General features: G+C 44.6%; 2 protein-coding genes and 1 long non-coding RNA gene across 4 annotated transcripts in view; 2 read left to right on the top strand and 1 right to left on the bottom strand.

Annotated features, from left to right (window-relative positions):
• Positions 1-10347, bottom strand: part of kat2a (K(lysine) acetyltransferase 2A) — a 41927-nt gene extending 31580 nt beyond the window's left edge. The window contains exons 1-3 of one of the 2 annotated variants that reach the window (XR_005458129.1): positions 10063-10347; positions 2649-2772; positions 1212-1357 (exon numbers count right to left, since the gene is read on the bottom strand). Coding sequence is in view for 1 of the 2 variants with exons in the window: in XM_038778469.1 (XP_038634397.1) it covers positions 1212-1357; positions 2649-2772; positions 10063-10320 (528 nt within the window). In the remaining variant the exon portion in view is untranslated. The remainder of the gene's footprint in view (positions 1-1211; positions 1358-2648; positions 2773-10062) is intronic. The other variant, XM_038778469.1, reaches the window with a different exon arrangement.
• Positions 9866-16869, top strand: LOC119953869. Its single transcript, XR_005458130.1, has 4 exons — positions 9866-9880; positions 10547-10662; positions 12201-12223; positions 16623-16869. It is a non-coding gene; the product is annotated as an uncharacterized LOC119953869 (long non-coding RNA).
• Positions 16870-23864: 6995 nt separating this feature from the next.
• On the top strand, positions 23865-24926 carry LOC119954483 (heat shock protein beta-11-like). Its single transcript, XM_038779757.1, has one exon. It carries the CDS (start codon positions 24043-24045, stop codon positions 24682-24684), a length of 642 nt encoding a protein of 213 aa, XP_038635685.1. The 5' UTR covers positions 23865-24042; the 3' UTR covers positions 24685-24926.
• Positions 24927-26809: the final 1883 nt, after the last annotated feature.

A 26809-nucleotide genomic window follows, 5' to 3' on the forward strand; every position in this document is an offset into this window, starting at 1 on the left:
TTGCCCCATGTGTCCGACAGAACTGCATCCAAATTTGCCATTCCTGGGAAAATCGTGAATTCTTCCAAATACTCCTAGCCTTGCTCTTCTGTGCAGAGTGAAGTTTGGCTCACTCTCTAGCTCCAGGAGCCAACTAAATAGCTCTCCTCTGAACTCCCAACAGTAATTCCACCATATATTGGGAACAACTGAACATACTCTAACCAAGTCCAAATATAATTAAACATCACATCCTGTGATAACAGGATATGCAATACGATATTGTACTGTTGCAGCATACTCGCAATTTATATATACCGGAGATCATTAATTGAGTTTCTCACATTTGGAAAGTGAGTCCCACAATGCATCACACTTCAGACATGTATGGCGGAATTCTATGCAGGAGGCCGAATTCGTGAAGGCCGTCGTGAACTCGTCCGAGGTTCACGACGGCCTCGGAGCCCGCTCCCGCACCTAATTCACCCCTATCCGGGGGGCTAGGAGCGGGCCTCCGTCTTTCTCGGCAGCGACCACGTCGCGCCAAGAATGTGAAGTCATCCGCGCATGCGCGGGTTGCCGGATGACTTCATCGCGCAGACGGCATGAGCCCGCACATGCGCGGTGGCCGTCTTTCTCCTCAGCCGCCCGGCAAGACGTGGCGGCTTGATCTTGCCGGGCGGCGGAGGGGAAAGAGTGCGTCCGTTTGGACGCTGGCCCGACGATCGGTGGGCACTGATCGCAGGCCTGTCCCCTCCCGAGCACAGTCGTGGTGGTCCCGTCCCAATCGGGCCCCTAGATGCCCCAAACGGGCATCTAGCGCCCGTTTCACGAATGCAGCGACCAGGTGTGGTTGCCGCCGTCGTGAAACGGGCATGAAGGGCCGGCCGCTCGGCCCATCGGTCTCGGAGAATCGCCGTTCACCGTGAAAAACGGCAAGCGGCAATTTTTCCGAGCCCCGGGGGGGGGGGGGGGGGGGGGGAGAATCGCGGGGGACGCCAGCGCCAGGGGGGCGTACAAAATGTCAGGGGGCCCTCCCGCGATTCTCCCAGGCCACGTGGGGAGCGGAGGATCGCGCCCGTAGTTTACATTTGCAGTCTAAAAGTGAAGTTTAAAAGTGAGGCTTAAATTGATGCTTAGTAAATATTTTCTTCAACATAGGAAATGCACAACTGTAGCACCAATTTCCTAGATTGTTAAAATAAGCCAGAGTGGCTTCTCCACAGACTTACCTTGAAAAGATAGAAATAGACTTGTTTTGTGTCAGTGTCCTCCTCTTTGTGAACTGACATGAATAGATTCTCCACATCCACCACCATCCCAAGCAGCCTGTTAATCTCATCTTCTGAGACATTATCCAAGTGAGAAACATGGTCCGCTAATTGTCAAACATAAATAACATTGGTGTGAACATTAGAATTAAAAGTCATTTATTTAGTTCTCGACAATCAAGTTATTTTGAAACGTGTTCTTATTTCTACAGCAAGTGGGCATTTATACAGCACATTTAATGTATTAAAAAGGCCCACATAACTATTATCAAACAAATGGGCAGCTGCCTCACAATGCCAGAGACCCGGGTTCGATTCGGGCCTTGGGTGACTGTCTGTGTGGAGTTTGCAAATTCTTCCTGTGTCTGCCTGGGTTTCCTCCAGATGCTCTGGTTCATCCCCCCCCAGTCCAAGATGTGCCTTTTAGGTGGATTGGCTATGCTAAATTGCCTCTAGGGGGTTTATGGGGTTAGGGTGGGAGAATTGGGCCTAGGGCGCTCTTTCAAAGGGCCAGTGCTGAATCGATGAGCTGAATGGCCTCCTTCTGCACTGTAGGGATTCTATGATTCTAAAATTTAACATCCAAGTCACTTGAAGGGGCATGGTAGGTTCTTTGGAACATTTTGAAAGAGAAAGAAAAGGTAGAGAGGTTGGGGGTTTTAGGGAGGGGATTCGGAGTTTAGATCCTCAGCAGCTAAAGGCCTTATGGAACAAAGAATTCAAATCAGGGACATGCACAATAGCAGAATTGGTGGATCACAGATATCACAGTGGATTGGAGGAAGACCACTGAAGAACTTGAAAACAAGGATGAGAATATTAAAATTAAGTGTTGTTCACATTGAGTTCAATTCCTTATATGCAGTGCAGTAGAACTACATTCAATGTCGCCTCTTATTTAACTGAACAATGAAGATTAAACTCCTCAAACCTTCACCATGCTAAACTACAACTAACCAATAGTAAACCGGCAATCACATCTTCTAATGCTCCACTCCCTCCCTGTGCAAAAGTCCCAGTATTAAGTTTGCATGTCCTTATCTATGGCACAAGCAAAATTAGCACATTGCAAAAATAACTGCATGGACGTCATTCCATAGCAAATGTCAGCCTTGAAAGAGGACCCCTCGCCCCCATTTCAAGTTTTCACACCAGCCATCTTTTTGTTTGCTGAGTGAGTGAAGTCAACAATTGTGTGCTAATTGTGCTGAATATTGAGCAGTTATATACACTGTGGACCCTGGCACACTGATAAAACCTCAATGCACTTACATCAGCACGCTGGACTGGAATCAAACCCTAGTCCGGGAAATAAGTGGAACATTCGCTAAATTGCTGAACCACCCAGTTACAAGTGTTAAGCATCACAGTAAAACCTCATTACACAAAAATAGTTACCTAACGTGTGTCCACAACTGCGACAGAGCTCACTCAGACTGGCAGCTGGTTGCTGAATGTCCATTCTTGGGGCTGTAGGAGGGTTTGGGTTTTTCCAGCCATTGCATTTACAGGTATCGTTAGCCTAGAGAGGAAATAAATGAATTAATACTTAAAATGTAGGGGCGACATGGTGGCACAGTGCTTAACACTGCTGCCTCATGGCACCGAAGACCCAGATTCGATCCCAGCCCCAGGTCACTGTGCGTGTGGAGTTTGTGCATTCTTCCCGTGTCTGCGTGGGTCTCACCCCCACAGCCCAAAAATTTGCAGGGCAGGTGGATTGGCCACACTAAATTGCCCCTTAATTGAAATTTGTTTTTGAAAAATTGTAAAAAAAATACGAAAAATATCAATAATAGCTGCACACTAATAATATGCATTTTGTTCAGTAGGGGTTATTTTCATGAAAATAAATGCAGATTAATATTATTTAAACTTCCGTGTATTTTGACATGGTATGGCAACTGCTCGGCCCAAGAAACTTCAGAGAGTCGTGAACACAGCCCAGTCCATCACACAAACCTGCCTCCCATCCATTGACTCCATCTACACCTCCCGCTGCCTGGGGAAAGCGGACAGCATAATCAAAGATCACTCCCACCCGGCTTACTCACTCTTCCAACTTCTTCCATCGGACAGGAGATACAAAAGTCTGAGAACACGCTCGAATAGACTCAAAAACAGCTTCTTCCCCAGTGTTACCAGACTCCTAAACAACCCTCTTATGGACTGACCTCATTAACACTACACTCCTGTATGCTTCACCCGATGCCGGGTGTTTATGTAGTTATATTGTGTACCTTGTGTTGCCTTATTTTTTATTATGTATTTTCTTTTATCTTCATGTACTTAATGATCTGTTGAGCTGCTCACAGAAAAATAATTTTCACTGTACCTCGGTACACGTGACAATAAACAACATGGAGGGTGCTGGGCAACACAATGGGTTGAGAGTAAGCAGTTTTATTCAATGTATTCAAAGAATGGAAAGGGTTCAGTTGTATGGAAAATCAAGGTTAAAGGAGAAGGTAGGAGTGCAGGTCAATGGTGAGGACTTTAAAATAGTTAAATTGGGCTGAGGGCTCAGGAGAGATTAGTAAAGTTTCCAGAGCAAGTAACAGAACAGAGCATGGAAAGCAGCAGGAATCTAACTTCAGGCACACAGAAAAGGGGACAACTATGAGGGGGGGGGGGGGGGGGGGGGGGGGGGGGGTCAGTCAACTATGAGAAGGGGGGGGGGGGGTGCTGTACCTAAATGTATTCAGTACACGAAACAAAGTAAATGAGCTTTTAGCACACATTGAAATTGGTGGATTCAAAGTTGTAGACATCACAAGAGACGTGGTTGTAAGGGGATCAGGGCTGGGATCTAAATATCCAAGGATATGTGTTCTATTAAAAGGACAAGCAAATGGACAGAGTGGGGTTGTCTTGTTAGTAAGAAATTAAATTAAAACAATAGCAAGAAGCGATACAGAGTCAAAAGGGGTAGAATCTGTGTGGGTAAAGTTGAGGAATCACAAAGGAAAAAAAAGACCCCGTTGGGAGTTATGTACAGGCCCCCAAGCAGTAGTCAAGATGTGGGACAGAAAATAAATCAGGAGATAGAAAAGGCATACAAGAAAGGCAACATTACAATAATTATGGGGGACTTCAATATGCAGGTGGACTGGGAAAATCTGGTTGGCAGCGGATCCCAAGAAAACTAATTTGTGGAATGTCTACAATATGTTTTTTTGGAGTAGCTTGCGGTCGAGAGCCCACAAGGGAACAGGCAAATCTGGATTTTGAGATGTGTAATGAGGCCAACTTGATTAGGGAGCACAAGGTGAAGGAACCCTTAAGGTGCAGTGACCACAATATGTTAGAATACACTCTGCAATTTGAGAAGGAGAAGTTGGGGTCAGATGTTTTACAGTTGAATAAAGGTAACTACAAAGATATGAGGGAGTAGCTGGCCAGAATTAATTGGAAGGGGAGCCTAGCAGTGAAGACGATGGAACAGCAATGGCAGGTGTTTTTGTGGTTATTCAGGAGGCAAAACAGAAATTCAACCCAAGGCAGGGGAAACATGCTACAGGAAGGATGAGGCAACCATAGCTGACAAGGGAATTCAGGGACAGCACAAAAGCAAAAGGAAAAGCATACAATGTGGCACGGATTAGTAGGAAGCCAAAGGATTGCGAAGCCTTTAAATGCAAGCAGAGCACAACTAAAAATGCAATAAGGGGGGAGAAGATGAAATATGTGTAAGCTAGCTAGCAATATAAAAGAAGATTGCAAGTTTTTACGATATACAAAAGGTAAGAGAGGCATGAATGGACATTGGAAAACTGGAAAATGAGGCTGGAGAAGTGGTAATGGAGATCAAAGAAATGGCAGAGAAACTGAATAGGTACATTGCATCAGCCTTCACGGTGGAAGTCAACAGTGGTAAGCCAGAACTTCAAGAGAGGGGGCAGAGGTGGGTGCAGTGGACCTCAGTTACCAGGAGGTTGAAGAAGCTGGGATTATTTTTCTTAGAGGAGAAAAGCTCAAGAGATTTAGTAGAATTGTTCAAAATCATACACTGTTCCCATTGGTGAAGGAGTCAAGAACCAGAATACACCAATTTAAATATGATTGTCAAGAGAAGCAACAATATTAGGGAAAACCTTGTTCACGTGCATGGTTAGGATCTGAAATGCAGAACATTGTTAGGGCAGAATCAATTGGGAATTTGAAAAGAGAACTGGATGCACACTATGAGGAAAGGGCAGGGGGATTGGGACTAGCTGAGCTGCTGGTATAGAAAGCTGGCATCGGCAGGATGGACCGAATAGCCTCTTTCTGTGTTGTAACTATTCTATGATAATAGATTTGAGGGGAAAATGAGACTAAAACATTCAATCTGTCACTGATCGCCAGTAACTGTGACTGTAAGAAGGAATGAATATAACCAACTTCAACTGATTATGTATTTATTTGCTCATGTAATGCTGCATATTTCTATTCATGTATGAAAATTACAATTATATAAAACCGCGATCAGTTGAATCAAGCAGGAATTCGGATATGGGAATTGGTACAAAAATAAATACGGTCTTTGTGGGTTTCTTAGTAGTAGACAAAACAAAAAGCTGTAGATCAAAGAGCATAATGGTATTTAATTTTGATTCATGTTATTTAATTAGAGGAACTTACACTTTAAACAACAGCTGATGATATTAGCAATAGTTAACTATTATTCATATATTATTAATAAACAGTAAGATCATTCAAAAAGATGCAGCACTTCAAGACTCCTGCAATTTCCAACATTATCTAAATTTCTCTAAGTTGTCTTAAACACATATCTATTAATTCTAGATTTGACTCTTGGGTTCTGATGACTGATAATATAAAAGCAAACTGCTCATTATTTACAAGCACACAGGAGTAGAATATCACTTGCAGTAACTCCTGGAGCTGCCTGATCAAACTATATTGCACACAATAAATGTCTCGATGAGGACTTACGTTAATAATTCAATATAAAAGCACTACTTACACTAGTGTAGGTTGAATCGACAAAGATTTCAGCAGTGACCATAGAAGTGTTGTGACCGACTGTGTAAAACATGATAAATATCTGAGAGGCACCTGATTGAATAGTTCATTAAGATATAAAGGAGTGAAAGAATTGGGTGCTCTAAATTCTTTAAAAAGACACAAAGGAGTTACCTTCAGAGCCAAGTGGATATATTTATCACACCACAGTGCTAATGAGGGCACTCCCTTGCCTTATCCCCACAATCTTGCACTCTTTTTCAGATCACAATTAAATTCCCTTTGAATAACGCAATTGAAATTGCCTCCACCACCCTCTCAGGAAATTTGTTCCACACTGAGCTTTTCTGTTTTCTCTGTGCCAGAGGATGATGACCCCAAACCAGCATGTGTCCTCAAACCAGGTGTCCCAACATTAGGCACAGCTGTTACTTAATAAAAAGACATGCCTTGTTTTTTGTGTGATTTAATCTATTATGCTATGTATTTTTCTGTTTTGTGTGTTGAGCCATCCTTTGTCTGGTTCTATTATCTCACAAATCACCCTCTCGGTGCCCACAACTGCAGCACGGTAGCAAAGTAGTTAGCACTATGGCTTCACAGCACCGGGTTCGATTCCCGGCTTGGGTCACTGTCTATGTGGAGTCAGCACGTTCTCCCCATGTCTGTGTGGGCTTCCGGTGCTCCGGTTTCCTTCCACAAGTCCCGAAAGATGTGCTGTTAGGTAATGTGGACATTCTGAATTCTCCCTCTGTGTACCTGAACAGGCTCCGGAATGCAGCGATTAGGGACTTTTCATAGTAACTTCATTACAGTGTTAAAGTAAGCCTACTTGTGACAATAAAGATTATTATTATAAGATAGATAGCAAGAAAGAAGTTAGGAAAGTGAGTGTTGGTCCTATAAAAAATGTCTCTGGGGAATTGATAATGGGAAGTACGGCAATGGCGGATCAACAGGTATTTTAGATCGGTCTTCACTATAGGGGGCACAGATAGTATCCTAGAAATAGCTGTAAACCAGGAAATGGAAGGAGGGAGGAACTTGAGAAAATTGCAATCACTACGGAATTGGTCAAATTGTTGGGTCTGCGGACAGAAATATCCTCAGGTCTTGATGAACTTCATCCCAAAATCTTGAAAGCGGGGAATGAGAAAGTTGATGCAATGCTTACAATTTCCCAAAATTCCCTAGAGTCAGGGAAGCTTCCATTAGGTTGGAAGGTAGCAAATGTAACTCTTTTATTCAAAAAGCGAGGGAGACAGGAAGCAGGAAACTATAGGCCAGTTAGCCTAACATCTGTCATAGTGAAGCTGCGAGAAGCCATTATTACAGAAGGACACTTGGAAAAATTCAAGGAAATTAGGCAGTCAACATGGCTTTGTGAAAGGGAAATCTTGTTGAGCCAACTTATTGGAGTTCTTTGATGGAGTCACGTGTGGATAAAGGTGAACCGGTGGATATACTCTTCTTAGATCTCCAGAAGGCATTTGATAAGGCTTCACATCAAAGGTTATTGTGGAAAATAAAATCTCATTGTTGTGCAGGGCATAACAGTGGCATGGATTGAATATCACCTAGCTAACAGGAAACAGTTGGCTTAAATGGGTCATTTGCTGGTTGGCAGGATGTGACAAGTGGTGTGCCATCAGGAATCAATGTTAGGGGCAATTTATATAAATGATTTGGATGAAGGGGTGGTTGTTAAATTTGCTGATGACACAAAAGATAGATAGGAAAGTAAATTGTGAAGAGGACGTAAAGGGGCTACAAAGGGACATAGATAGGTTAAGTGAGTGGACAAATATCTGGCAAATGGAACATAATGTGGGCAAATGTAAGACTGCCCATTTTGGCAAGATGAATAAAAAAGCTTATTATGTAATTGGTGAGAGATTGCAGGGCTCTGAGATGCAGAGGGATCTCGGTGTCCTAGTGCATCGATCACAAAAGATACAGCATGTAATTAGAAAAGCTAATAGAATGCTATCATTTATTCTGAGGGAAACTGATTACAAAAGTAAGGAGGTTATGCTTCAGTTGTATAGGGCATTGATGAGACCCTCTGGAATATTATATACTGTATTGGTCTCCTTATTTAAGGAAAGATGTAAATGCATGGAAGCACTAAAAAGAAAGCTTATTAGACTAAATACCAAGAATGTCTTATGAAGAAAGGTGGAGAGGTTAGGTTTGTATCCACTAGAGTTTAGAAGAGCAAGAAGCAATTTGATCAAAACCTTTAAGATCCTGAGGGGTATTCATAGGGTGGATGTGGCGAGGAGATTTCCCCTTGTTGGAGAAACTAGAACTAGCGGTCACTGTTTAAAAACAAGAGGTCGCTCATTTAAGATGGAAATGAGAATGTTTTTCTTCAGGGGTCGTGAATCTCTGGAATGCTCTTCCTCAAAAGCCAATAGAAACAGAATCTTTTGAATATTTTTAAGGCCGAGCTAGATTGTTTCTTGATTAACAAGGGGATGAAAGGAGATCGGCATAGCCAGGGAGAGATTACAATTAGGTCTAGCACAATCATATTGAATTGCAGAGTGTTTGGGGGGCTGCGTGGCCTACTACTAATTTGTATGTTCGTACCCAGTCTAACCTCCATTTTACTCCAGATCCACAGCAGTCTGAATTGTCACATAAACTCTGCCTTTCGCTGTCAAATAAAAGCAAAATAGAATCATAGGATACCTAGTGTAGAAGGCCATTCAGCCCATCGTGTCTGCACAAACCCTCTGAAAGAGTACCCTACCTAGACTATAATGCCCTGTCCTCCCCGTAACGCTGCAATCCAATCAACCTATGGACACTAAGGAGCAATTTAGGAGGGGCAATCCATCTGACCCCCAAGGGGCAATTTAGGATGGTAAATCCACCTAACCCTGCACATATAAAAGCAAATTACTGCGGATGCTGGAATCTGAAACAAAAGAGAAAATGCTGGAAAATCTCAGGTCTGGCAGCATCTGTAGGGAGAGAAAAGAGCTAGTCATTGGACTTCAAAAGTTAGCTCTTTTCTCTCCCTGCAGATACTGCCAGACCTGCTGTGATTTTCCAGCATTTTCTCTTTCGTAACCCTGCACATACGTGGGCCGAGAGAGGAAACCAGAGCACCCGGAGGAAACCCACGTAGACACAGGGAGAATGTGCAAACTCCACACAGACAGCAACCCGAAATTGGGTCCCTGGCACTGTGAAGCAACAGTGCTAACCACTGTGCCGCCCCTGCAAATACCAGAAACAGAATCGTAGAATCCCATTCGGCCCACTCCCGTAACCTGCACTTCTGTGGGCGGAGGGAGGAAACCCACACAAACACAGGGATAAAGTGCAAACTCCAGCCATCCAAGGTCGGAATTATGAGGCAGCAGTGCTAACCACTATGCCACCCCAATTATTTAATTGTTATGGTTACAAATTGAGACATGGTACTACCCCAGGTGATTTGTCGATTTAAGGAGCGAGCCAATCATCAAAACACTCTGGAATATTCATCACTTATGTTAAAAACAGTTGCTTTCTGCTCATTTTCTGAATGCAGTTCCACAGGTATCACTCCCCCATCTCCTTTCAGCTTTGTGTGCCCAGGTGACCAACCTTTACGTGTGATCCTTGACAATTAATGTGCAGGGTTATTATTGAAGGAGAGGCAGAAGGTAATAGAGGAAATATGACATGCTCTTCACATTTTAATTCCAAAATAAATGCGGTGGTTCGTAATTCAGGACAATGGGATGGGGGACGACTTAAAATCTCAGCCTGAGAGATAGACAGGGGTTAGGATTCTGTGCCGCCCCTGCAACCCCTTCTGGACACTTCACTCGGACACCGCTCTTACCTTGCAGGCTGAGAAAACGCCGAGTTTCTCCAGCTTCTTGGCCCGGGGGAAAGCGCGGACCTGGGCCTTGCGCTGGACCGAGCGCTGCTGGCTGCTGCTGGCACCGGGGCGGGCCGGGTCGGCCGTGCTCGGGGTGATGGTAGCGGATGAGGCGGCGGCGGCGGGAGAGGGCGAGGCTGCGGCCTGGGCCTGGGCCTGGCACGGGGACGGATAAGGCGGCTGAGTCCGGGCTTGCGAGGCTTGCGCGGCCTCCGCCATCACCCACGACGATCCCACCCCTCCCCCCGCGCTGCCATGGCGACCGGCCAGGGCCGCCATTACGCAGGCGGGCCGCGCGGAGCACACTGGGACGCGTAGTCCAACCGCCTCACACTCACAGTAAAAATTTAAACTCCGCAGGCTATCTCAGATCGAAAATAACGAAAAAAAGGCGAAATCAAACGGGTTGGAATAAAAATGACGTTTTTCTTTCATGATCATCCAGGCACGTGGCATCATGGGAGTTATAGTTCGTCGTGCGCGCTGCTGCATTGTGACGCATGCGCACTGGAGCCTTGAGGTCGGTGGGAGCGGTTGAACTGCCAAACCATGCGGGCCAAGGTGAGTGAAGTGTGGAGCACGAATAAACCCCTCAAATCAGGGTTCATTAAACACGGCGGTAACTATTTTACGTGGAAGATATTAATTTGCTTTTCCCCTCCACCATCTCGTGTTTGTGGTGAAAACCAGTCATGGTACACCGGGGGGGGGGGGGGGATTGGTGGTGTGCCCCCCCCCCCCCCCCCCCGCATTAATACTATCAGATGGGGATAATGTTTAAATTATTAATGCCCCTTTTTACTAAAAGGGCACAAATTCCGATTTAAGTTACGGCAGAACGAGCTTCAGTCAAAATAATGAATCAGACTGGGATTGACAAATACATGAATAGGATGGGAGGGATACGGACCCAGTAAGTAGAGAGGATTTTAGTTTAGATGGTCGGCAAGGACTTGGAGGGCCGAAGGGCCTGTTCCTATGCTGTATTCTTTGTATTCTCCAACCTTCCCTCATGTTCTCTGGTTGGGGGAGGGGGGAACTGCTGGTGTTGGGATATTTATCGCTTGGATACCATCCACGTTTTATTCTTTTTTTCAAACTAATTTAGTATACCCAATTCTTTTTTTCCCCCCAACTTTAGCATAACCTATCCTCCTACCTATCCACACCTTTTTGGGTTGTGGGGGTGAAACCCTCTCAGACATGGGGTGAAACCCTCTCAGACATGGGGTGAATGTGCAAACACCACATGGACAGTGACCCGGGGCGAACCTGCATCCTCAGTTCCACAGGCAGCCGTGTTCACCACTGTGCCACCATGCAGCCCGCTACGTTTTATTCTTTCATTGAATGTGGTGGATGTTGCTGGCATGTAGTGCCCATCCCTGATTGCACAAAGGCATTTAAGAGTCAACCACATTTCTCTGGGTCTGGAGTCACGTGTAGTCCAGACCTGGCAAGGATGACAGATTTCATTCCCTAAAAGATATTAATGAACCAGAAGTTTTTTATGATGATCTACCATGGTTTCATGGTCATCGTTAAACTCTTAATTCTGGATTTTGATACGGTCAAGTAAAACTGATAAAGCTCAAGATCGGGTGTTTCAGGTGTGGGTATTTTTATCAGAACTATTGCTCTAGTTGAAGGAGATTTTGGGGAATTGGATATATGAGAAACATTTTCTGATTATCTGAGGGGGTTAAGATTGAGGGGCCACAGATACAAGCTTAAATGCAAAAGATTTCAGGCTGGGAACAAAATGCCATCCTTTACACATTGAAGCAGAGAGCATATTAATGTTTGAGATTAGGTGAATGGTTGCGGGGAAGATGGGAACAGGGCAGACATGTGGGTTTAGGATCCATATTGTGCTGAAGATAACCAAAGTTGATATGAGGAAGAAGTGATTGAAAACCAGATTGACTTGGATTTCATTGAGCATACATTTTATCTAGAGCTGCTGTGCATTATTGAGTTGCAGTAAATTGTACACTTTTAATTTCTGATAAATAAAAATAAACATGCAAGAAGATCTGTCCATGTTCTAGAACAAAAGACAAACAATTCTAATAGTCTATTTTTCTTTTACTTTCCAGTGGAGAAAGAAACGGATGCGCAGGTTAGTGTAAACCTTTAATGTTTTGAACATTTTATTAAAATGTGAAGTAAGAGATGGCCTCCATTTTGTTTCTATTTCAATCCCAATCATATTCCTGACTACCTATTGTCTTCCTAATTTAGGCCATTTTTGAGAAATCAAATTTAAAGTGAAGTGTTGGCCTGTTGCTTTTTCTGACATTACCCCCGGTTTCCTATCCCATCTTGCTTTCTGCGCAATTTTTGTTTCCCCCTGCGGTTAATTTATCTTGCAAACAGGAGGGAATCAACTTTGTGCAATAGTGGGTGGGTTATGTTTTGATACTTTTCTGCTCTCCTTTTAAATACTTGGGGCGTTTCAAGCTTTATTTTATGGGTTGTTAGGGGGGGTGTACTGCCCAGCCCCTCATAAGAAATGTCAGTCCTGGACAGACCAATGTTAAACAAGGCCAACCTGCAGCAATGACCCACTCCGGACAGCCTTAAGGATGAGAGAGTGGGATTTCTGCCCCTCAGTGGGAGAAGTCCCACCCTGAAGAGCTGCTGGCCGGCAACTCTTAACAGTCCCAGCAGCACCACAACTCAGTTGTGGGCACTGCTGGGAGTACAAGTAGGCCCTGGAATGAAGACAATGTGGATCCCAGAGAGAGGGATGCTGGGGGTATTGAACAGGGAAGGGTTGGAGTCTAGTGAGGCAGGCATGGGGGTCAGGTTTTGTTGACCGTTGGGGGTGGCGAATGTCCCTGTTGCACACCGGGTAACCCCCAATCCTACACCCGAAGGATGTACCCAACCTCCTTCCTTTTCAACCAATTGGTTTTTTAAAAATGGCCCTCCCACCTCTTTAAAAATGATGGGCGGCGGGCTACTGATTTTGATGGCCCTTCTACCATTTTATGGGTTCCAGGTGGGGAGGTGATCGACTAGCCATTCATCCTATTAATCTACATTTCACCCCTCCACCCACTCATCATAATTATCTATGTTTCACCCCTCCCCACCTAGCCCCAATATGCAGGTAAGTTTCTGACTGATCCTGAACAAAACTTCTGCATAAATTACTGAATTTCATTCTCTCACAGGAGCCAAAAGCAGCAGAGTGTCACAACTTCATTTTAGATTTAACAAGCAGATTTAGCTAAGAAGAGATGAATGGAAAACTTGTTCCTTCACTGTCACTGGGTCAAAATCCTGGAACTTCCTCCCAAACAGCACCATGGGTGTTCTGACAGCACATGGTGTGCAGCAGTTCAAGAACATGGCTCACCACCACCTTCTCGAGGGCAATTTGAGTGGCCACAGATGTTGGCTGAGCCAACGGTGCCCACATCCCATGAACATATTTTTAAAAAAGAATTGTAACTGCTGCAATGAAACTATTTTGTAAAACATTCATATATAACTGACCAAACCTGTTTCTCCAAGTTTCAGCTCGACCTCTTTTACACAATTAATTTTTTCAGCATTTGTTCAAAACTGCCAGCCATACACATAACTGAACAAATTGTGTTTGCATGTTGGTTGCGTCGTCCCTCTAGCTTTGGAAATACTGTAGTGACAAAAAATTGTATCAAATAAATGGAACATAAATAACTAGCTTTTACACGTCATGCCGTGTGAAATATGGTGGCCAGTACAAAGTTAAGACTGAGCAGGTTACTTATTCTTTCCACAGAAGAATATTAACTGTCTACTCAAATTATCCCACAATAAAACAAACTTGGGAGTGAAAATGACAACTTGTATTTATAGTGCACTGCTTAACATAAAGGTTGTGATCTACCGGCCATGCCGCACTTCCAGTGGGGTGTGACATGGCCGGTAGATGATGGGTGAGGCTTTCCGGCAGCCACTGCGCCTCCCAAGCCCCGCTGGGCGGTGTGACCAGAATCCTGGACAGGACCATGCTGTGTACTTAAGTAGGTTCTAAATCTACTTCAGTGTACTTGCCTGCAACCTATCGGCCTCCCCAGGTACGCCTCAGTCCGTCGGGTTCAGTACTGGTGCATACAAACGTGGACCAAGTAGGACGGCACCCAAGGGAGTCTCTCGGGCCACTAGAGGCCCCTGGGTGATCTTGGATAGTGCAGTGTGACCAGAATATCCCGCCGGTGTGAACAGCCGGTAAATTCCGCCTAAGTATGGGTTAAACCGGTGAGAAACTCCCCAGGGCTCAAAAAGGTGACTTGAGTGTGGTTATATAGCAGTGGGGAATTCCCAGCAAACCCCACCACAGAAGACACTGAGAAACCTTTCCGTTAGATTGTGCCCAAAACATCTCAAGATGCTTCACTGGAACGTTATCAATCAAAATCTGACCCACGACTTCAAGAGGTATTAGGACAATTGACCAGAAGCTTGGTCAAAGAGGTAGGTTTTAAGGAGTGTCTAGGAGGAAAACGAGGGCAGAGACGTTTTAGGAGGGATTTCCAGAGCTTTGGTCCTTGGCAACTGAAAGCAAGCACCTTGGGAGGGATCTGAAAACACAGGAGAATTTTGGCTCTCGGTTAAGCAATGCCTTGATTATAATGAAGATCACTGAGCACCGGGGTGATGGGAGGACAAGTTGGGTTAGGACACAGGCAGAGCAGAGTTTTGAATGAATGGCATGTTAACACCGTGGTTAGCACTGCTGCCTCGCCGCATCTGGAACCCGGGTTCAGTTCCGACTCGGGTGACTGTGGCGTTTGCACTTTCTCTCCGTGTCTGCATGGGTTTCCTCCGGGTGCTCCGGTTTCCTCCCCCAGTCCAAAAGAAGTGTTGGTTAGGTGAATTGGCCTCACTAAATTGCCCCTTAATGATCAAAAGATACACGTTTTAGGTGGGGTTGCGAGGAGTGGGCCGAATGGCCTCCTGCACTGTAGGAATTCTATAGTTCTTTGACCTCAAGCGTAGGCAGAGTAGAATGCGGGAGACCAGTCAAGTGTGCATTGGAATAATCAAATCTAAGGGTAACCAAGGCTTGGATAAGGGTTTTTGGCAGCAGATAAGCTGGAATGGGAAGAATTTGGGTGATATTGTGTAGGTGGGGTCGGGCGGTCTTAGCGATGACATGGAAATGTGATCAGCGGCGCCTCTCGGGATCAAATATGACACCAAACTTGCAAACAGTCTCATTCGGTCTCTGGATAATATCCAGGGACCGATAGAGTTATGACTCAGAAATTGAGTTTGTGTTGAGACCAAAAGCTCTGGCTTTGGTCTTTTCAATATTTAGTTGCGGTTTGTCTTCCCAAGTGCTGCTGCTGTGTTCTGTGATGTTCACAACACAGCTCAAAAGAACATGAGCACAATAATGGGAAAATAAACCTTTGAGAATTCAATCTGCTTTTAAGAATCACATCCTTGCATGTTGAATGGATACACGCATCTATTTATTTTGGATAAAGAAGATTGTTAGTGAGAAAAATTGCACATGACATTTTCAGGGGTTGACATCTGCTCCACAGTGCTGCTCAATGACCAAGTATAAAAAGTGACTTCAACCAAACTGCTTAGAAATCCAGCTTGGGATTGAAAAACATTGAGCAAACCATATTGTACTTCCATCTACAGGCATCAGTGTGGTAAACACAATGTTAACAATTCTGAAAGGAATGTTGACCAGCCAAAACAAGTTGTGTTTTAGTGTACATATACAGGGAAAATCTGTGACAATTCAGGCTCTTCATCAACAACAATTTATATTTATATGGTGCCTTTAATGTATGAAAACATGGCAAGGCAGTTCACAAGAGCATTATAAAACAAAATATGACACCAAGCCACATAAGGAAGTAAAAGGTCAGGTGACCAAAAACTTGGTCAAAGAGTTACGTTTTTAGTTTAATTTCAGAGTACCCAATTCATTTGTTCCCAATTTAAGGGGCAATTTAGCGTGACCAATCCACCTACTCTGCACACATCTTTCGGTTGAGACCCACACAAACACAGGGAGAATGTGCAAACTCCACACAGTGACCCAGGGCCGGGATCGAACCCGGATCCTTGGCACGGTGAGGTAGCAGTGCTAACCACTGTGACGCCCCAAGGAGTTAGCTTTAGGAAAGTGAGATTGCGAGGCTGCCACCACAATGGTGGACCATGTTTAATTCGCAATGCACAAGAGGCAAGAATCCAAGCAGCGCATGTATCTCAGAAGGTTGTGGGATTGGAGAAAATTTGGGAGATGAGGAGGGATGAGGGCATGGAGGGATTTGAAAACAAAGACTAGCACTACATAGTAGATCAGCTGAAACATATTTTCTTTTTTACATTTTTGAACATACTAAAATATAGAAGTGTTTGAGAGGGAAATTCCTTCTGTATTATTAAAATAGTTTAACCTTTTTTTCTTTTTGTGTGCTAGCTGTCTTAATTTTGTAAATGCAATTAGCAACCCATAATTCAGTTTAAACGTCTCTGCTTCTATTACTATATAGATTGAAGCGTAAGAGAAGGAAGATGAGGGCAAGATCCAAGTGATGCGCCCGTGACTAAAGAACGGCAAAACCATGGTGACTGGTGGCTGTGTTTAAGCTTCAGCTTCATCGGTAATCAATGAAAGATTTTCAAGCTTCCATGTTTCAAGGAATACCCGTTTGTTTCATCAGTTACTGAACTTTGTTATGGAATGTGCTTTTATGTGTTTTTTGACGTTATAAAATAAAATTAACATTGTTTTCAAAACTTGTTTTAAAAAAATCATTGAGTGCATTTGACAGCCAAGGAAGAATTAAGTAGTGTTTTAATATGACATTTATATTTTCCCCCATTTCTTTTTTTTAATAAATTTAGAATACCCAATTAATTGTTTCCAACTAAGGGGCAATTTAGTGTGGCCAATCCACCTACCCCTGCACATCTTTGGGTTGTGGGGGAGAAACCTATGCAAACACGGAGAGAATGTGCAAACTCCACACGGACAGTGACCCAGGGCCAGGATCGAACCTGGGACCTCGGCGCAATGAGTGAGGCAGCAATGCTAACCACTGCGCCACCATGCTGCCCTATAGTTTCCCCCATTTCTAGTAAGTTGGTTTTGTTTTACCATTTTAGTCTCCAAACAGAACAGTAAAGTTTGGAGGCACGATTTTCTGGCCCCCCGCCCCATTGGCCAACCACAGGATCTTCTGATCCCGCCACTGTTAATGGGTTTTCCTCTTGTATGCGCCCATTGCCGCTGGGGAACCTGTGGTGGGTTGTCGCTGTCGTGGGACCAGAAGATCCTGTCAGCAGGAACGGCCTGAAATTTCAGCCCTTGTTTGCCATGGTATGGTATGCTTCCTGAACTAGTATTATTTGACATTATGATTATTAGTATCGACCACAATTTACATTGCACTGTCCATTCATTTCAGTCTGTCTCGCATAAATCAATTACATTCAACATTTAGTTTCTTGCCCTGTGCCAAGGGTATTGTTATACCAAATTAAAACACAAGGTGCTGGAATGATCAGCAAGTCAGGCAACATCTGTGGAGGGAGAAACAGTTGCGTTACTGCCAGTCCAGCAGAGTATTTCCATCATTTCCTTTCTCTTTCAGATTTACAACATCTGCAGTATTTTTGAGTTATGGCGACACCATATGTGCACGGCCAAATTATAGGAAACTAGTTTCCACTATAAACTAAAAGAATAATACTTCACAAAGAGGCCATTCAGGCCATCGTGTTTTTGCTGGTTCTTTGAAAGAGATGTCTACTTTCCCTCAAAACCTTCCATTTGTTCTACTTTTTAACATCTATATTCAGTTCCCTGTTGAAAGCTACAGAATGCTTCTTTGTCATTATGGATGAGGGGAGGTTTAACTTTGAAATGTTTACTAATTTCCTGGATCATTTCTGTCTTATAACTTATAAATAAACATTTTGTGTCTTAACTAATTTGCATTATAAATTATTTTCCCATATTTATAATGGATACTGCCTCTATATAAACCTGTCTTGCTGAAGCTCTGAGGCAGAAAGGTGTAATTAATGTGACAAGTTTACTTGGGCAATTATACAGTCTAAACATGGGTGTAGGAATTTGATGAAAGTATGAAAATGACAATGTATGGCAACAAAATAGATATTGAATTACATTGCTGTCAGTACTAACGCACTACTTACACATATAAAAGGCGGTCTTGACTCATGAGAGCCTTGTGTTATGACACATTCATTCTTAATTTTCATAGTGGTAGCTGTAAAGTGTAAACCATTATACATTTTAATTAATATTGTTGAGATGTTGCCGAAGCTGCTTGTTCTGCACTCGGCAGGAAAAATGCGAGAATAACAAGTTTCAAATAATCATAATTTATACAACAGAGGGCAGCACGGTGGCACAGTGGCTAGCGTTGCTGCCTCACGGCGCTGAGGACCCGGGTTCGAATCCCGGCCCTGGGTCACCGTCCGTGAGGTGTTTGCGCGTTCTCCCTGTGTCTGCGTGGGTTTCGCCCCCACAACCAACAAAGATGTACAGACTAGGTGGGTTGGCAATGTAAAATTGCCCCTTAATTGGAAAAAATTATTGGGTACTCTAAACCTATTTTTAAAAAATAATAATTTATACTACAGGAGAACCGAGTGCTGATTGGTTGGCAAGTTGACAGTGGCTCCCACAAGGCGAGGCAGTAGCGTAGTAGTGTTGTCACTGGACTAGTAATCCAGTGACTCAGAGTCGTGATTTGGGGACTCTGGTTCAAATCCCACCTAGGCAAATAGTGAAATTTGAATTCAATGAAAATCTGGAATTAGAAATCTAAAGGTGACCATGAAACCATTGCTGATTGTTATAAAAACCCTTCTGGTTCACTAACGTCCTTCAGGAAAGAAATCTGCCATCCTTACCCGGACTGGCCTGCATGTGACTCCAGACCCACAGAAATGTGGTTGACTCTTAAATGCTCTCCGGGATGGGCATCACATGCTGACCCAGCCAGCAATGTCCACATCCCATGAATAAAAAAAAATTCATTCCTAATTTTTGTAAACCAGCATAGTTTTTTTTCAATATTGCAGAAAAGCGAGACATGTTACCGAAGCTGCTTGTTCTGCACTCCGCAAAAAAGTTTCAAACAATCATAACCATTTATACTATAGGAGAACAGGGTGTTGGCTGGTTGACAAATTAACACTGGCTGAGGCTTTGCCATGGAGTAAGGAACAGGGAACTTTAGGCACCCCAAGCACCCTGGGAATTCAAAAAAGGTGCAAGGCTTGAACCTCAAACATTTATTTTTGTGTATTCTTACCACCAAACTTTTAAAAAATCTTTCCCATCTTCCATACTTGCGCTATCAGTTACCTGCAATTGTTCGTTTTTGGAGCATCTGGTTTATAAAAGTTGTTTCATAGAATTTGCAGTGCAGAAGGAAGCCATTTGGCCCATCGCGTCTGCGCCGGCTCTTGGAAAGAGCATCACTTAAGCCCACACCTCCACCCCATCCACATAACCCCACCTAACCTTAGGGCCATTTAGCACGGCCAATCCACCTAACCTGCACATCTTTGGACTGTGGGAGGAAACTGGAGCACCCGGAGGTAACCCACGCACCCATGAGGAGAACGTGCAGACTCCACAGACAGTGACCCATGTCGGGAATCAAACCTGGGACCCTGGAGCTGTGAGGCAACTGTGCTAACCACTGTGCCGCCCGTCTTAAGCATACTCTGTTCCGGCTACTCATGAGACTGACACCGCTATCTATTACCAGTTGCAGGTAGTGCTGGCACTACCAGAAGGCTGGGTGGCAGTGTCAAGATGCCAGGCTTCCTGTGCCTGGGGGTAAGGGGGGCACGAGGATCCTGGAAGAGGTAAGTTGGGTGAAGTGGGGGCAGAAGGGGGGGATCAAAAGATTGGGGCTGCCTTTAAAAATGGAGCCTCCAATCACATGTAGTCTTCCTGCACAGCGAGCTGAGCTTGCCAGTGCAGGAAATTAGTTAAAGAATGGCCTTGATGGTGACTTCCTTGCCGAAGCCAAAAGAGACAACAAATGAACCGAGAAACACCCCGCTAAACACACTGTTCAGCGGATTTTAACTCCAGTGACATCATGGCGGCACAGTGGGGCAGTGGGTAGCACTGCTGCCTACGACGCTGAGGACCGGGGTTCGATTTCTGCCCCGGGTCACTGCCTGTGTGGAGTTTGCACATTCTCCCCGTGTCTGCATTGGTTTCACCCCCACAACTCAAAAGATGTGCAGGGTAGGTGGATTGGCCGCGCTAAATTGCCCCTTAATTGGAAAAAAAAAGAATTGGGTACTCTAAATTAATTTTTTTTAAAGAAAAAAAAATTCCAGTAACATAAAAAATAGGTGCAGGAGTGGGCCATTCGGCCCTTTGAGCCTGCACCACCAGTCAATATGATCATGGTTGATCATGCAAATTCAGTATCCCACTCACGCTTTCTCTCCATACCCCTTGATCCCTTTAGTTGCAAGGGCCAGCTCCCTCTTGAATTTATCCAATGAACTGGCCCCAACAGCTTTCCGTGGTAGAGAATTCCACGTTCACAACTCTCTGCGAGAAGAAGTCCTTCCTCATCTCAGTCCTGAATGGCTTACCCCTTATTCTTAGGCTGTGGCCCCTAGTTCTTGACATCCCCAACATCGGGAACATTCTTCCCACATCTAGCCTGTCCAGTCCTATCAGGATTTTATTGTTTCTATGAGATCCCCTCTCCTTCTAAACTCCAGTGAGTACACATTCTTCATATGTTAGTCCTGCCATCCTGGGAAATAGTCTGGTGAACCTTCCTCAAACTAGGAGACCAAAACTGCACACAATATTTAAGGTGTGGCCTTAAATATGACATCCCTACTCTTATACTCCAATCCGCTTGCTATGAAGGCTAGCATGCCAATGACTTTCCTCACCGCCTGCTGTACCTGCATGCCCTTCAGCAACTGTTCCACCATGACACCCAGGTCTCGTTGCACTTCCTCTTTTCCTAAACTGCCACCATTCAGACAATAATCTACCTTCCTGTTTTTGACATCAAAAACCTCACATTTACCCACATTATATTGCATTTGCCAAGTATTTGCCCACTCAGCCAGTCTGCCCAAGTCACCCTGTAGACTCTTTTCATCCTCCTCACAGCACACACTGCCACCCAGCTTAGCATCGCCTGCAAATTTGGAGATATTGCATGCAATATCTTTGTCCAAATTAATAATGTATATTGTGAACAGCTGGGGTCCCAGGACTGAACCTTGTGGTACCCCACTAGTCACTGCCTGCCACTTTAAAAAGGATCCGTTTATTCCCACTCTCCGCTTCCTGTCTGCCAACCAGGTCTCTATCCACATCAATACATTACCTCCAGTGCCATGAGCTTTAATTTTGCTCACTAATTTCTTGTCTGCTGAACTGCACTGCACATCTCCAGGTCTACAGCTAAATAAGTCAACCTGCTGTTTTATGGCTGTTTTTTCTTCTGTTCTGACTCAGCTAAAGAAACATGGGTTGCCTTCTGAAGCGCTATTTTCTTTTAGATGGTCTGGCAATCTCTAAAGCATTACTTTATCCAGTACCAAAAATTACCATTGAAATATTAACGTGAGCCACAAACGAGAAATTCATCACATGCCTCTGGGTCACAAGATTCAATGCCCACTCCAGGGCTTGAGCACAAAAATCAAGACTCACACTGCAGCACAGTACATCAGGAGTGTTGGACTGTTGGGGATGCCGTCCTTTGGATGAGATACTAAACCAATGCTCCACCTGCCTCTTCAGGTATGTGGTGATATGAATATGCATTGTCATGTGTATAGTTAGATATATGACCTCCGACCAGCAGGTGGGGACAGAGATCCGCCATGTGACTCCAGAGATAGGGCAGTTGGTAGTAAGTCGTTCTAGAGGACAGTCGCATTAGAAGAAGCTTCAGGAGAATTCACTTATTCATTACTGTTTATATTATAGTTCGTTAGTTATCTTTCCACGTGTTAATTTTGTTAAGAAACTATCTTACTAATCAAGGAACTAGATGTTCTGTGTGCACTTTTATCACGGCCACAACACAGAACAGAACAGGATGGATGTAAAAGATCCTCAGACACTATTTTAAAGAAGACCAGGGAAGCTATCCCTGGTACCTTGGTCAATATTTATCCCTCACTCATTTTTTAAAAATAAATTAAGAGTACCCAATTATTTATTTTCCAATTAAGGGGCAATTTAGTGTGGTCAATCCACCTAACCTGCACATCGTTAGGTTGTGGGGGTGAGACCCACGCAGACATGGGGGGAATGTGCAAACTCCACACAGACAGCGACCCGCGGCTGGGATTGAATCCAGGTCCTCATTTATCCCTCACTCTAGCACACTGGGCTAAATCGCTGGCTTTTAAAGCAGACCAAGCATGCCAGCAGCACGGTTCAATTCCCGTACCAGCCTCCCTGAACAGGCGCCGGAATGTGGCGACTAGGGGCTTTTCACAGTAACTTCATTTGAAGCCTACTTGTGACAAGAAGCGATTTTCATTTTTTTTTCATAATCACAAAAGACAGATTAACTGGTTATTATCACATCGCTGTTTGCGGGGGTTTGCTGCATGCAAATGTCTTCTACATTACAACAGTGAGGAGACTTCAAAAGGGCGTCTTTGGCTGTAAAGCACTTTCAGAAATCCAGAGATTGTGGAAAGTCCTATATAAATGCAATTCTTTCCTTCACTTCTGCCATCTTACTCGAGAGTATTCCATCGACACGGTAGCATTGTGGATAGCACAATCGCTTCACAGCTCCAGGGTCCCAGGTTCGACTCCGGCTTGGGTCACTGTCTGTGCAGAGTCTGCACATCCTCCCCGTGTATGCGCGGGTTTCCTCCGGGTGCTCCGGTTTCCTCCCACAGTCCAAAGATGTGCAAGTTAAGTGGATTGGACATGATAAATTGCCCTTAGTGTCCAAAATTTCCCTTAGTGTTGGGTGGGGTTACTGGGTTATGGGGATAGGGTGGAGGTGTTAACCTTGGGTAGGGTGCTCTTTCCAGGAGCCGGTGCAGACTCGATGGGTCGAATGGCTTCCTTCTGCACTGTAAATTCTATGATCTATGATCTAACCACCGGCTGAATGAAATATTTCCGTACAACAATTTTCAATTTCTATACGCCCTCCTTCTCCAAGTGCAGGTCATGTCACTGATTTTACTGTCCCTGACAAGGTGAAATAGGGTGTCATCGTCTGCATTTATTCTGCTGTGACTTTCGAAAGCTGGTGCATTTCTGACTTACTGCTGTTCCTTCACAGTGGAATGAATAGTCAGACACTAAGTTAAACCAAATGTTATCAGATGCGTTCGTAAATGGCCAGAATTGGATGTTGACTGCTTACCGTCAACAAGTGCCAACGAGACACATAATAATGCAGTTACAGAAATTGCCAAGAGGTTGGTCATGTCACTCACAGCACTATCATCCAGAGCTTTGCATGCCTGCCCACAGCTTATTAAACACTTCAGTTTCACCAGCATCGTTTGGTGCTTTATTTACACCATTAACCTTCCAAAAAAATAACCAAAAATTATGACTAATTACTTTTTCATAACATGTACACAATGTTAGCACAGAATTGTTGGCTCCCATCCAACAACTGCCATTTGGATAAGGTAATTCCGGACGTTTCTAAAATACACAAATGTGTCACAGAGTCGAGTCAAGTTTAAATCAAGGATGAGATGAGACATCAGTTATTTTCAGCTCATGGTATCATGAACCCAGCAAAGTTGAGTTCATTCTGGAAGGGTCTGGATTTCTGGCAGTAGAATATATAAGGCGTGTGTTCTGAGTGCTGCAGCAGATCAGAGACTGAAGACTGGCAGTTCACATCAGTGGCTTTGAGAGAAGTGAGAGAAGAGGCAGAGACAATGCTGAACTGTCGGGCTTTCCCCCCTTCACGTCGGTGCCAGCAGCCTGTGTACACATTGTGGCCTGTTCCACACAGGGTCTGTCAGTCGCTGGACTGCAACATGTGGAAACTTATGGAAGAAGCAAGAAAGAGCATGAACTTCATGGATCGAGTTCTTGGGGAGCTGGCAAAAGAATTTTGGGAGGAAAAACCAAAAAATCAGGACAGCCGACCTGATTATAATGAAGAAGGTAAAAGACAATCAGGGGACAAGGATGGAGATGGATTTTCTCTGTCCCTGGATGTGCAGCGATTCTGCCCAGAAGAATTGATGGTGAAAGTACTTGGACGAAAAGTGCTGTTGACAGGAAAACACGAGAAGAAAAGGGATGATGGCAGCGGCTCTTACAGCTACAAATATGAAGAGTTCAGGAGAGAATTTCAGTTGCCAGACGATGTCGATGCTGAAGCTCTGAACTGCTGTTTGTCACAGGACGGTCAGTTAAAGGTTCAAGCCCCACGCCTGGCACTGCCAGCCGGGAATGAACGAACTGTCCCCATCAAAATCCTCTCTGACACGACATCTACTCCCCGGCTAAATCCTGACCAAGAGGCACATAGACAGGAGAATGGGAATCTTGAAGTGAACAAGAAAGGCTGAAACAAAATAGACTGCTTCAGACTTCTTTATATTGAATTTTTTGTAGTTGTGAAGAACAACAAAATAGTGCCAGGTGTAAGCATCTGTGAAATTGATGTTGTAATATATTCAATGTCCAGCTACTGTGGATAACTGCTTATTTTCTGCCCTACATATGTTAAAAAAAAATGAACATTTGAGAAAAGTAATGGTCTATGATTCAATTTGTCAACTCAATAAAATGAAGTTATTGTACGTACAAATCTATGGCTGCAAGTATTTTATTGAATTTTACAGCTCAGAGGGAGATAATTCTGCCCTTTATGCTGCTCGGGCAATCCTACCATTTCATAACGATCTTCAATGACCCTGGCTTGAAGTAAGTGGTTCCGGTGACAGAAAATTTAAAACAAAATTCAGAGTATCCAATTATTTTTTTCCAGTTAAGGGGTAATTTAGCATAGCCAATTCACCTACCCTGCACATAGAACATAGAACATAGAACAGTACAGCACAGAATCCATAATCCATAATCTTTTGGGTTATGGGGGTGAGACCCACGCAGACACGGATAGACTGTGCAAACGCCACACGGAAAGTGACTCAGGGCTGGGATCGAACCTAGGGCCTCGGCGCCGTGAAGCAGCAGTGCTAACCACTGCGCCGCCGTGCCGTCCAGCCGGTGACAGAAAGTTGAATGAAAGATTAATGAATGTCAAGGGCAAAATTAACTCTCTCTTCGAAAAGTATTGGTTAATAAAGGACAGCCATCATCAATTTGTCAAAGGCAAATTGTGTGACAAGCCTGATTGAATTATTTGATGAAGTAAGAGAGAAAGTGGATGAAAGTTGCCGTAGATATTGTGTGCACTTTGAGATGAACTACACAGACGAAGTGTGATCTAAATGGTATTAATCTGTGAGGATACAAGGGTAGATATACCTGGTGGGTGCTTCTTCATATCCTTGAAAGTGGCAGGACATTTTGACAATGCAGTTAAAAAAGCTAATGGAAACTTAACTTTGTTAAAGGGCATTGAATACAAAAACAAGGAAGTAGGAGCAGCACAGTAGCATGGTGGTTAGCATAAATGCTTCACAGCTCCAGGGTCCCAGGTTCGATTCCCGGCTGGGTCACTGTCTGTGCGGAGTCTGCACGTCCTCCCCGTGTGTGCGTGGGTTTCCTCTGGGTGCTCCGGTTTCCTCCCACAGTCCAAATGATGTGCGGGTTAGGTGGATTGGCCATGCTAAATTGCCCGTAGTGTCCTAAAAGGTAAGGTTAAGGGGGGGGGGTGGTTGTTGGGTTACGGGTATAGGGTGGATATGTGGGTTTGAGTAGGGTGATCATTGCTCGGTACAACATCGAGGGCCGAAGGGCCTGTTCTGTGCTGTACTGTTCTATGTTCTATGTAATACTAAACCATTACAATTAACTGGTTAAGCCTCAGCTAGATGATTGTGGGTACCAAACTGGAGGGGTGTGAATGCCTTGGGAGAGGATATAGAGATTAACTAGCAGCGCCGGCCCTAGGGTTGCTGGCGCCCCGGGCAAGCTGAACTTCGGCGCCCTTGGGGGGGGGGGGGGGGGGGGGGGGGGGGGGGGGGGGGGGGGGGGGGGGGGGGGGGGGGGGGGGGGGGACCGAGGGGGGGGGGGACCGGGAGGGGGGGGGACCGGGGGGGGGGGACGGAGGGGGGGGGGGGGCCGCACTGGCGGAGGGCGGCCACCGCGCATGCGCTGGTTGGCACCTGCCCAACTGCGCATGCGCGGGACCCGAGTCTCTGGCGCCCCCTAGCACATGGCGCCCCGGGCGACTGCCCGAGTTGCCGGTGCCTTGAGCCGGCCCTGTTAACTAGGATGCTTGGCAAATCATTAAAACAGAAAGTGCTAGAAATATTCAGCAAGTCTGGCAGCATCTGGGGAGAGAGAAACAGAGCTAATATTTCAAGTACAATATGAGTCAATATAAATCCCGACTTAGAATTCCAGGATATTGTTATTATATGTGGGCTCGTGAAGATATAAGTACGAGATTACATCTCCTTTATATTAGTTTACTGAATATTTGCTTGTAAAAAGCAATTATAAATTATATTTTATTAACGAGGATTATATCAGAGTATACGGTAGTAAAAGTTAGTTATAACA

This window comes from Scyliorhinus canicula, chromosome 19 (assembly GCF_902713615.1).
Source record: "Scyliorhinus canicula chromosome 19, sScyCan1.1, whole genome shotgun sequence".
Taxonomy (NCBI): Eukaryota; Metazoa; Chordata; class Chondrichthyes; order Carcharhiniformes; family Scyliorhinidae; genus Scyliorhinus; species Scyliorhinus canicula.

Bases quoted from the DNA above. Each gene is read 5' to 3' on its own strand.
- LOC119954483 (XM_038779757.1), top strand. From the start codon at position 24,043: ATGCTGAACTGTCGGGCTTTCCCCCCTTCACGTCGGTGCCAGCAGCCT.